At 39.6% G+C, this 13282-nt stretch overlaps 1 protein-coding gene across 1 annotated transcript; it reads right to left on the reverse strand.

Moving 5' to 3' along the window:
- Window positions 1–1591: 1591 nt before the first annotated feature.
- RPL10A (ribosomal protein L10a) lies at window positions 1592–6251 on the reverse strand (the record flags this gene model as incomplete). Its single annotated transcript, XM_015817731.1, is given in 5 exon segments — window positions 1592–1813; window positions 3192–3364; window positions 4130–4278; window positions 4682–4762; window positions 6177–6251. Coding segments are annotated over 5 exon segments (649 nt in total), but the record flags the coding sequence as incomplete, so codon positions are not given.
- Between the last annotated feature and the right edge of the window lie 7031 nt (window positions 6252–13282).

Below are 13282 nucleotides of genomic sequence, written 5' to 3' on the forward strand. Positions count from 1 at the left end.
TATGATAAATTATAGTCTGGTGCATTTCAGTGGACCTGCAATACAATTTCCGCATATAGGAACTGTCGTGTATAATGTGGCAAACAATACACTCATTTTTCAGATATTTGCATATTCTTTATGTGCAAAGTTTCTAAGTCAAAGAATGCTCTAACATGGCAAACTGATGCCAATGTCCTGAATTTTTTTTTCTATTCCTGCTATGTAAATATCTCCCTTTTCCAGCAAACTGCTTACTGGAGTAGGCAAAAACCAAAGCAACAGCAAAAGCAAAATGGTCCTGAACCATCATCTCAAGCTATAATAGAAAAAATACAAATGGTCATAACTTATTAAACCAGCATATGCTTTATAAAACTACCTGTGGAGATCAATCTTGAAAAATTGTATTTCAGGCCTGATTCAATTTATGCTCACACCTCATAAAAGCCAGGATTATTTTTTTTTACAACCATGCTTTGCACCATCTGTGGTGAATTGCTTTGTGTATCATGCTAAACAAAAGGTAGGCAACTTGAAGACTGGACTATATGAATCTCCCAAACCCATTTTCTGTGGTTTATTGCCGAGATCAGTTTTTAATCATTTTGAGATGACAAGCGGTGAAATATTAATAAGAATTAATTCTTCCTCCATCCAATGTATACTTCTACTTACTTTCCAACTTGTTCATTTTGTCCCTTCCAAAATTGTTAAGTACTGACTTTCACCATCAAAAAATTGCTTATTCCCTACAAGATAGACGGCTACAATAAAACACCCCCCTATACTAGTATTTCAGATTTGGGGACATTGCTCACCCTCACATTCTGCCAGGATTTTGGTTTACACAACCCATGTTCTGGTACTTATTTGTATCTCACCTTATTTTTACAAATAAGGCAATGAACATATTCAACACACCTTTCTCCTCCCATTTTCCCCACAACACCACTGTAGGATAAGTTGAGCTCAGAGTGAATCTCTGCTAACAAAATGCTAAATAAATCAGATATTCTTTAGTATACAGTTCCAATAAGACAGCTACACTTGCTCTAATCCAGGTTGTTTTTCTGCTCACGGACACAATTTCTAGTTTGGACATGTGAAGGCACATTCCTTTACTTAAGAGGAAAGCAAAATGCAGATAGACTTACAACCACAATCGAATCCAAAATTCCCATTGCTAAGCAAGACAGTTGAGTTTTGCCTCATTTTACCTTTCTTGCCATAGTTAAGTGAATCACTGCAATTAAATTAGCAACAGTTGTTTAAGTGAATTGGACTTCCCCATTGAGTTTGCTCGTCAGGTCACAAAAACGATCACACAATCCTGGGACACTGCAACTGTCATAAATACCTGCCAGTTGCCAGGCATCTGAATTTTGATTGTGTGACCACAGGGGTGCTATGCTGTTGTAACTCTGAATGGTCACTAAGTCAAGGACTACCTGCTTTCATACTGAATATCAGTTCACGATATGCCAGGATTTTCTGAAGTCTAATTTATCACTTTGATTGAACATGATGTTTCTCAGGTTAAGAGGAATTAAATATTCAGTGATTCTATGCAATATGATTTTATAGAAATCAAAACTCATAGGCTAGTAAGTTAGCTAAAAAGAACTGTATTGTTAGCTGAAATATATGTATCTGTATGTCATCAGTACAGGCGCTGGGGTTTCCCCATGGTGCTCTTGATGTACAAGGCACGCACATTTTGCCAATTTTTCTTCAGCAGAGATACAAGGAAGTTGACTGCCAAATGAATGTTGTACACTAACTCATCCTCCGTCATCTTCACATGACCAACTGCCACAGCAAGACACAGCACCTGGAAGAAAACACTCAAATTTATTAAAATTGACTAGGAATAGAAATTATCAGAACAAGCAGTGGAAGAGGAACAGAGGAATGTAATCTGACAAGCTATCCTTAAAAGGTCATTAATATGATCTTTGTAAAATCGACCAATTGCAGCTCGGTATCAACACTGGATGATAAGGTCTTGCCTAACTCAGAAACAATACATTAGGATGGCCTGGTATTGTATTTGCCAGGTGTCCCTATTTAAGGAAATCAATCTCTCAAATTGGTATAGCTAGGACAGTGGTGGCGAACCTATGGCATGCATGCCAGAGGCGGCACTCAGAGCTCTCTCTGTGGGCACGTGCACCATTGCCCCAGTCCCGCCTCCCCCGCGGCCCCCTCACCAGCAGCCCCGTCACCCGCGGGCATGGAGCAGCGCAGCCAAGGACATGGCAGCTGGGCAGCAGGGACTGCCCTCATGCCCCATCATGCGCAGATGATGCTGCGGGGTGCGGGCGGAGGGTATGGCCACCATGGCACTGCAGAGCCGCCTGGGTGATCTGCTGCGGAGGTGATGGGTGACCCTGTGAGCAGGCAGGGTTGGGGCAGAGTGGGGTTGGGGCAGGGGCAGAATGAGCAGGGCAGGAGGCGGAGCGGGGCAGGGCCAGAGCGGTTTTTGGGCACTCGGTTTCTAAAAGGTTCACCATCACCGAGCTAGGATGTACAATTTGCCACAAAACTGGATAGATGCAAATAGCTGAAGCCCTCAGGAACCATGTAAATATTTTTGTAATGAAGAATACAGTACTTTTCTTCTAATACAAAATATGGTTACCATTGTGCAAATTAGAGATAAATCAACTTTATGTGCTTTTACGTTCTTCCCACTTCACTGACACTGAAGTGAAAACCCAATTCAGTAGATGTAATTCTCTGTGGGTGCCCCCACCCTCTGGAACGAAGATGGGGGGCTCTAGGCCTGCTAAGGCCTAGAGGATAGAAAAGCGGCGCGGGAGTTCTGTACCGAAAAAGTCGTTCGCCCAGACCGGATCCCTCTTAAAATTTATCCCTGTTAAAATTAATCTTAAAATTACCATTGTGTCGCCAATTTATAAACAAAAATTAACCTTTTTATTGGGGATAGTGTTTGTATTGTTTTAACATGCTGTAAGCAGCCCTGAGTCCTGTTGGGAGAAGGGCGGCATATAAGTTTAATAATAAATAAATAAATAAATTATATGGGGCCCATTCAGTGCAAAGTGACTTTCTCTAGATATTTGTGTAAATCTTCTTTCCCTTTTCAGCAAGATAATTTTCTGTGGGCCTGCTTCTTTAGAGAATACTAGAAATTATTTTTTCCCAATAAAAATATATACTGCCAAATTTAAGGAGTTGAAAAATACCTTTTTCATTTGAAACTTGATTGTGGATTTCACTTCATCTACTTTGCCCACCATGTTCTCATTGTGAGTGAGAAGAGAAGGGAATTTGCCAGCTTTGTTCAGTCCTGGCCCCAGGATTCGAGGAATTTGCTTGATCAGGGATTCAGAGGCCAGGAAAGCATCGTATTTCTTGGCTGTATAAAATAAAAAAAACACAATATTGAAAACACTCAAGACTCATCTCAAACAGGTATGCATGTTAACAATATGGAATGCAACAATCTAGACTCGTGTGAGCACAATTAGTATTTATTGGGTTCATATCCCAAAATAATCAAGCATTTCTTAAGGGCTTAAAATTAACAAAACAATTTAAACATTTGTATAGCCTACCAACATAAATCCAAATAAATAAAACAATTTAACAATAATGCGTTAATAGATTAGGCTGTCCAAATCAGGAAAGTATTTCCTAGTATAATTTGGTTTTAAATAGCTTCCTTAAGGCCAGTATCAGACTACTTACTGAGGCTACTAAAATAAGGACCAGGTGCTAAGACTGCTTGAATTAGTAACATATATTTTTAGGAAAACTCCTTTCAGCATAACATAATTGGAAAGCAATTAGCAGCACAATTATTAGAGTACAAAGTTCTGTGAGATCAGGACTGCAAAACCACAATTTTAATATGCTTCCCCTTTTGCTATATCACCGTAATATGGAGATCTATGGCTCCATCCCTTAATTGTTCAGTCCCAAGGACTCAGGTTATATGCCTCTGCTTTACAGTCTTCATTTGCAATTTTTTTTGGAAGGGGTAGGTGGGAATGAATGTACCAGATTGTTTTTCACTATTAAGCCACAAGAATGTTAAACCAAAGTGAATCTAATATGGTACGGAAAAGATTAGATTTTATCGGATGTTAAAATCTTGGATATTCTTTTTTAGTTTGCTTACCTAGTTTCTTCACTAGCTTTTTGTTCTTATTCAGTTTTTTAAGGGCCTCTATATCCATGTGTGGGATGTCAACGGCTTTGGCTTCATCACAATGCTGCTGATCCCCCAAGACACAGACAGAGAATTTAGGTCTCGGAGCCGACTTGAGCCTGGGAGAGCAAAGAGATCATCACAATAGCCACTTCCTATCAACAAAGTTATACAAAATGGCAAAAGAACATTCAAAACTGGTGCTGACAAATCTTACCAGGCAGCTAGCACGTCTCTGTGCACCAGGATCTACCTCTGGCTTCTTAAAAATGATCGGCAGGATTAGCAAAAGAGCCTCACCATGCCTCCCCTCATGTTTTAAGACCCAGGGTAGGGGTCCGTCCAGCCACACCCACTGCATAGTGTGAGGTGAACTGAACTACCCTGGCAATTCAGCATTGCACCCAGCTACCACAGATTTTACAAGCCAATAGGCTGTACGAATGTAAACCAAATTAGAAGACTTCTAACAGGGAGAAGGGTGCAAGCAGAAGGCTGGGTGGTACAAGAAGGATGCCAAACCTGACAGTGCCAGAAAAACGCTTGTCCTTTTGAGGGTCATAGTTTTTCAGACTGATCTGCAACTCCACAGTCTCCAGGAACCTATATAACGAAAACAGAATGCGTATTTGGGTAAAAATTGAGGACAACTGAATACAGTAGGAGAAAGCAATCAGGTGATCTTCAGAAGTTTTGAATTATAGCCTCTACACAGATTACATGCTTATAACTGTAGTTAATTGGACTTCAATCCAAAACATCTAGAGGCCAGTGAATACATGAAATGATAATTTCATTTAAGATGAACTTTATTTTCTAAAGGAAAGCATTTAGCACAGTGTTTCTCAACCTCAGCAACTTTAAAATGTGTGAACTTCAACTCCCAGAAGTTCCCAGCCAGTATACTGGCTAGCGAATCCTGGGAGTTGAAGTCCACACATTTTAAATTTTCTGAGGTTGAGAAAGTGATTTAGCACAAACATATCAGTACTGAGTAAATTACCCCTCTATGAATTTATTTATATCCCGCTTTTTTTATATAACTAGCTCAACGTACCCACTACTCCTTCCTCCTCCTATATGCCCCACAACAACCCTGTGAGATGGGTAGAGCTGAAAGAGAATGACTGGCCAAGTCACCCAGCTGGTGTTTCATGCCTAAGATGAGACTAGAACTCAAGTCTCTTGATTTCTAGCCTGATATCTTGGCCACTAGACAAAATTGGCTCTTAACATTTAATTACTCGCTTAATTGCTCCAAACAACCCGTTTTCATCATGCAAGCTTATAAAAACATTTCACTAAAAACTAATAAAAAACCAGCTTTCTGTTCAGTGGAGACTATTTTGTTCTCCTATAGGAAAACCAAGTGGGATATCTGTAATGTTTACAATAATTTACAGCTGCAGTTGATTTTAATACTATCCAAGAGAGATGTAATTGAACTACTGTTCAATATTGTTACAGAGAACTTTCCAATATGAGCTGACAATGAGCCTCTTGGAGAATTAAGATCTCCAAGAGCCCTGATGGCCCAGTGGTTAGAACTGTGTTAGTACTGCAGGCTAATTCTGCTGACTGCTGGCTGCCAGCCAAGGTTGACTCAGCCTTCCATCCTTCCAAGGTTGGTAAAATGAGGACTCAAGATTCCTGGGGGCAATATGCCGATTCTGTAAAACTGCTTAGAGAGGGCTGTAAAGCAGTGTGAAGCGGTAGATAAGTCTAAGTCCTATCTACTGTTTTTCCAAAAGACTCAGGATTTCACAGTGGCCTTGCTGATCTCAGCTCCTGCAAATCTGTCTTCATTCATATAAGTCACCCAAACACTCCAATTCATGATCAGACGCAGCTCCTTTTTCCTTCCAATTGCAGAGGAATTCTGTCTTAATGGTAGTCTCACTGTTGTTATACAAAAAGGCAGTGACGTGCATGACGTGCACACTGCAGCTATAGCAAACTCTGGTGTTCAGTTTACTCAAATTAACTTTATTCAATAGGTCTTTTCTGAAGTTCTTACTTGCGGGTCTTTGCCTGACTCCCCTGAAGGACTTCCTTCACAGCTTCGTACAGTGTGTCACGGGAGACTTTGCTGCTGTGGAAAAACACAACGTCCCAATTTAAACCCATACAGACTTTCAGATTCGTTGTCAAGTGTGTTTCTGGAGTTCAAAGAGGAGCAACCCCACCCACCCAATATGCTATTTACACAGGAGCGTCCCTTGATATGGCTCTCCCATGTTCATTCATATTGAAAAAGGGGTAGTGACATTAGGGTTGCCAGGTCTGCTTCCCAAAAATAGCGGACAAGCGGGGGGGGGGGGGGNATGACCATTTTTCACAGTTACGACTTTTATAAAATCACCATGATCATGTGATCAAAATTCAGATGCTTGGCAACTGGTTCATACATGACCGTTGCTGTGTCCCAGGGTCATGTGATCACCTTTTGCAACAGTCTGACAAGCAAAGTCAATGGGGAAGCCAGATTCATTTAACAACCGGGTTACTAACTTATCAACTTCAGTGATTCACTTAACAACTGTGGCAAGAAAGATCATAAAATGGGGCAAAATTCACTTAACAAATGTCTCTCTTAACAGAAATTGTGGGCTCAATTGTGGTCTTAAGCCAAGGACTACCTGTATTGGTTTCTAGTCCTATCTGGGTTTCTACTGCAATTACAACCACTTGATTCTGTCAGGTGTCTTCTATTACATCAATACCTACTTCTCAATGGTATCTCAATGGTAGTATAATTGTGGTTCTGGGCATGACGCTATTATTATTCTCGCCAGTTGCCAGCCCTCTGATGTTTTCAGGAACATTATATCTAGTGCCTAGAATATTGCTAGTGATTTTGCTGACTGATCAAAATCCTTATTTTGCTTGCCACAGAGCAGTTGCAATCCCTAACACAATCCTGAGAGAAACGTGGGCTATAAAACTGGGTGGAGAGCAATTTTGTCATAAATATTAGACCTGGAGTTTATTCCAGGTCAATCACAAGTATATTCTGAAATTCCAATGAAACTAAATGAAGTTCTTAATCTGCTGAGGTGTCCATTTAAAGCAGCGACTCCCAACCTTTTCTATACTCCACACCCCTAGAACGCTTCTTATATATTCTCACACCCCTTAAAAAAGTTTGAAATAAAGGCAACAAATTATACATATACACTATAATTTTGAAAACCCAAGTTTTCACACCTCCTAGAATATTGTCTCGCACCCCCGGTTGGGAACCCCTGATTTAAAGTATTGATTTAATAGTTTGAATTTTTGCTCTGCCATTCCACTTGATTGAGGATAATCTGGACAACAATGTATTAATTTTAATTCCAAACCCTTCCAAAGTGTACATTTTCTTTACTGACCAATGAGACATTTAATTATTTATTGCAGAATACCATATCTAGGAAATAGAAATTTTCATTTTAAATAAAAAAGATAAAGCTGTTTTAAATTGATAAATGAGGAACTTCTGGATTCTTTGAAATATAATCTTGTAGAACTTGTCAGAAATTTGGGCTCCCAATTTGAGTTGGGGTTGCAGAAGAACAAATCAGAATGAAATCCAGACAGTTGTGAGGAAAGGAGATTTATTCATTCCTAAAAGCAGAAGTTTGCTTTTGTGGGTGTTGTTGTTAGTTGCGAAGATCCCATGGAAAACATTCCTCCAGGCCTTCCTGTCCTCTACCATCTTCTGGAGTCCATTTAAGCTCATGCCTACTGCTTCAGTGACTCCATCCAGCCACCTCATTCTCTGTCGTACCCTTCTTCTATTGCCCTCAATCTTTCCCAGCATTAGGCTCTTCTCCAGTGAGTCCTTCCTTCTCATTAGGTGGCCAAAGTACTTGAGTTTCAACTTCAGGATCTGGCCTTCTAAAGAGCAGTCAGGGTTGATCACCTCTAGGACTGACCGGTTTGATTGCCTTGCAGTCCAGGGGATTCGCAGGAGTCTTCTCCAGCACCATAGTTCAAAGGCCTCAATTCTTTTGCGCTCAGCCTTTCTTATAGTCCAACTTTCACTGCTATACATTGCAAATGGGAAAACCATGGCCTCGACTATACGTACTTTTGTTGGCAGGGTGATGTCTCTGCCTTTTAATATGCTGTCTAGATTTGCCATAGCTTTCCTTCCCAGGAGCAAGCGTCTTTTAATTTCTTGGCTGCAGTCCCCTTCTGTGGTGATCTTGGAGCCCAGGAAGATACGCAAGCCCCTTCGCCACGACAAGGCAGTAATCCATGAAGGAGCTTTTATGGGTAGCAACAGAGAAAGTGAGGTACAGAGAGATTGCTTTATGGAGGGGGGGGAACTAGTCCTTGGTGTGGGCTTGAAGGGCATGGGTATTACATGTGTGTGTGACTCTGTCAAAAGGTCAATCTTAATTTTCCTTCCTTGTGTCTGTCAGCTTGTCTTCGTTGTGTAGATGGGTGTCTAGCCAGCTGATTTCTGAGTTTGGGGAAGAGTGAATGAATCGGTTCTTTGTCTGGTTAATTACTCTTGCCCAGGTAATTAGTTTTACTATTTATCCATTGACAGAGCAATCTTAGCAGTGGATCCTTGTTAAAATGTACCTATTTCATTGCAACATGTGGGAAAGAATCTTCTATGATTATTACTGATTATTAAAATTCTTCTCACAAGGTAAATACCAAAGACTATCAATTTAAAAATATTAGCAGATATTTTATAATTTGGAATTTCACAGGACATTGATGACTCCTTTTGATTGCTTAGCCTCTGTTCCTGACAATCCTTCCTTATTCAATTAAATGTTCAAGATAACAGAATAACAGAGTTAGAAGGGACCTTGGAGGTCTTCTAGTCAAAACCCTGCTCAAGCAGGAAAACCTATACCATTTCAGACAAATGCTTGTCCAATCTCTACTTAAAAACCTCCAGTGTTGGAGTACCCACGACTTCTGGAGGCAAGTCATTCCACTGAGTAATTGTTCTAACTGTCAGGAAGTTTCTCCTTAGTTCTAGGTTGCTTCTCTCCCTGATTAGTTTCCATCCATTGCTTCTTGTCCTGCCTTCAGGTGCTTTGGAGAATAGATTGCCCCGCTCTTCTTTGTGGCTGCCCCTGAAATATTGGAACACTGCTATCATGTCACTCATAGCTCTTCTTTTCATTAAACCAGATGTCCCCAATTCCTGCAACCTAAGCATTCCTAAGATGCTTAGATGTCCTTGCAAAACCTGTATGTAAGTAAATACATAATGTATTGTGGCTTTACTTTTACTTTCTGAATACCTGGAACCAACTTGCAAAGATAACTATGCATTTCTGTCCANAAGCGGTGAATGCGCCAACACTGGAAGTTTTTAAGAAGAGACTGGACAGCCATTTGTCCGAAATGGTATAGGGTTTCCTGCCTGAGCAGGAGGTTGGACTAGATGACCTCCGAGGTCCCTTCCAACTTTATTATTATTATTATTATTATTATTATTATTATTATTATTATTATTATTATTATTATTATTATTATTATTAATCATGGTGGGTAGGTGTTGCCTTTGCTGTGGACATTAAAATCACGTCCCTCACAACAGAACTAAGATTTAACAGTTGCAGATACGAGTTTAGGTTGCTGCCTGTATTTCTCTCTCTGCAACATAACCTAATTCTTGAGTCCAGGCACAGGCAATGAGACCTATTAAATATATGGGGCATGACTACTGCAAAGATTCCCTTCTTTTCCTTTAGGTTGCAACTAGGAAAATTGCTAATTTGTTCCTATGAAGTTGAATGATTAGTTCTTTCTTGATGGTAGAACTACAGAGAACCAGCCTGACCACCCTGCGTTGCTTGGTTATTAAAGCAGCAAAATAGTGATTAATAAGGAAGGAACAGTCCCTCAAAGGAAAAGTCAGGTATTGGTAGATGGGTCCTTGCAGGGGCCAGATGGTGAGGCCTGTCTTCTCTTCATGAATAAGAAGGGCAAGAAGTAGGAATGACCAGTCAAGACTGTAGCCTTGCATTTGAAATACGTGTGAAACAATACATTTTAGCTACTATACTATTGAATTTGCTAATGACAGTATCAGGAATGGATAATAGGACAGTAGAATAACCCAACCTAGTAACCCAACCATAGCAGTTATCTGGGTGGGTGGATGGAACATCTAATCTGATGCTAACTTGAATTTTGGGAGCTGACCCAACACAACTGGAGGGCACTAGATTGGAAATGGTGTCTCTAGACTACCACCCAAGGTTTTTTTAGGCTGAACAATACAGGAAAAATCCTGACTGAGACAAGTTTCTTCCTTCCTTCAACCAAGTCTCTGTGATTCATGGCTGATCATATATTAATTCATAAACAAGTCCTGAATAAGTGAAGTCATTCTAACAATACTGTAGGCTTGGCTTAGAAATCTAGGGTCTTGGTGCAAGAAAATCTATCTTCCCTGTCATCACATTCTTTAATTCAATGACAACCAGGAAGACAATAAAGGGAAGAACTAGTGACCCACTCTCCTTTCTCTGTACTCTCCACATTGGAACCTACTTATCCTCCAAAATCTATTTTGGAAAGAAAAAGAGTCCCTTTTTTTAACCATACTCTTAAGATACATGAGAATTTCTTTCAAATTTGTCTTGGTGATGTTTTTGAGCTTATTTTGTTGTTCAAAATGGTGGGAAGTGCTATTGCTGTTTTTTGTTATGCATCTTCCCATCGTTCTGAAACATCCGTCGCTCTTAATTGAGAAAAACCTCACAAGATGAGTTCCTTAAGTTGTTCCTTATCTTGCAACCAGGTAGGCTGCACAAGGCTAGATACATGATTCTACAGGTTAGCCTCACACAATACTTGGCCCTCTAAGTGAGCTAACTAAATAAATGTGATCTGTGGATTCATCCATGTAGTTTCCACGAATCAAGACTGACTCAGAAGTACATGTGTACACATACTCACACATATACAGAGCAAGTACAATATCTCATTCTCTCTGTGAGAGCTTCTGCAGAATTTAATCTTTCCCTCAGAATGCCAAAGCAATCAAATGAAACTATTGAAACATCAGTTAGAAGGAGGGGAGGGGTGGCAGCACAAAATTTAAATCATAGTCTGTGGAGACATCTACTGGAATACTTAAACATAACAATGCTGAGGATAAAAATATACAAGGAGGATGTGTGGAGAACAAGGTACAACATTTGGTTTAAAATGGGAATGAATTTGAAAAATGCACAGGTAGTCTTTGACTTACAACCGTTCTTTAATGGTCATTCAAAGTTACAATGGCATTGAAAAAAAGTAACTTATGATTAGTTTTTCACAACTATAGCAGCATCCCCATGGTCATGAGAACAAAATTTGGGTGCTTGGCAACTGGTATGTATTTATGATGATTGCATTGTCCCAGGCTCATGGGATCACCATTTGTAATCTATCCAGTCAGCTTTTGACAAATTCAATAGGGGAAGCCAGATTTGCTTAATGATTCACTTAATAACTGTGGCAAAAAGGTCATAAAGTGGGGCAAAACTAACTTGACCACTGCCTTGCTTAGTGATGTAAATGTTGGGCTCAGTTGTGGTCATAAACTGAGGACTACCTGTAATATGAATTTAGGTTTTTGCTGTATTTCTTACACATGGAAGTTGTTGCATAACTGCTGACATTTAAAATAAACATAGAAACAGTTTTTGGGTCAAAAACCTGTTTGTATTTGCTAAAATCACGTTGCCTAGTATGCAATTGAAGTTCTGTTTGCCTGAGGCCATCTACTTACCAGATAATAAATTGTAATGATTTAGCGTCAGGCCATATGATGGAGAAAACATTACAAATTACTTTTCCTTGTTCTCAAAGGAAATTTAGAAACATTTGCTCTCCTAGAACAATGCTGTGGCACCAATACTGGGCAGCAGTAATATAGGAAGAAGTTGGAGGTCAAAAATCACTATTGCAGTAAAGGTAAAGGCATAATTTCCTATTGTATGGGAGAAAGCAATGGCAAACCACTTCCATATTTTACCAAAAAAACCCACATGGATAGAAAATACGAAACAGTAATAGAGGGTGAGATGAATTCCTTCATTGCTATTGCAGCATTCAAACAACCAGAACACCTGTATACATGGACATCTTCAAGTGGAGTACACAGAAGTTATGTCATATTATTTATTTTTATATTACTTAACATTATTCAATAATATTATTGGTAGAAGGCGGTGGAAGTGCTCAGTTATAACGGCAAAGCTGAGACTCCGGGCTGCCTATGGAACAGGTCACAAATTACTCGTGGGTAAGTTCCACTTTAAGCTAAAGTGGAAAAAGAAAGCCAAGCAGTTTTCATATGACATTGAGCATATCCCTACACTTCAAGGGCAACTTCAGGAAGTGCTGTGAATCCCGAATTTCATTGATAGAAAGCCAGAGTAACTTTAGAATTAAATGAAAGAAGTTGTCAATGATAAATGTAAAATAAGTCTGCCAAAGATCAAGAAAAAGCAAAAAGCAAATTGGATGTCAGAACAAACCATGGAGATTGCCAAGAAGAGAAGCCAAAGCCAAGAAAGACAATGATCTCAGGAAGGAACTTAACCAAGAATTTAAGAGAGCTGTTAAAAGAGACAAGAAGCAGGGTTACAACAACTATAAAGTCACTGAAGATGGAAACAGGCATGTAAAAGCAAGGAAAGTCTTCCAAAAATTCTCTAAACTCAGAAAGTGGTTCCAACCTCAAATTGGTATACTAGAAGATGCCAATGGATTGATGGGAAGTGATTCAAGAAGATCAAAGGTGGGAGAGTTAACTGAAATTCTGTACAGCAAAGATGCCAACATCCAAACTACCTTGGATGGAAGATATTCCTAATTTACAAGAAATTCTGGTACTGAATGATGGACTTAAATCAACATTCTGATTGTGGCCAAGTTTGAAAGACTACAAGAATTCACTACTGTACAAGAAAATTCAGAGAATACCGCAAATAAGAGGGAGAATCAGTAAAGGTTCTAATAAAACTATCTAGAATACCATGGATAGCTAAGAAAAAAAAAATCCACAGAAATCTCATTGAACAACTCAACCCAGAGTGCTCACTTGAGGCACAAATGATCAGGTTCAAATTATCATACCTTAGACACAGGCAAAGATGTAGCTTT

This window comes from Protobothrops mucrosquamatus, unplaced genomic scaffold (genome assembly GCF_001527695.2).
Source record: "Protobothrops mucrosquamatus isolate PMUCROS unplaced genomic scaffold, P.Mucros_1.0 scaffold631, whole genome shotgun sequence".
Lineage (NCBI taxonomy): Eukaryota > Metazoa > Chordata > Lepidosauria > Squamata > Viperidae > Protobothrops > Protobothrops mucrosquamatus.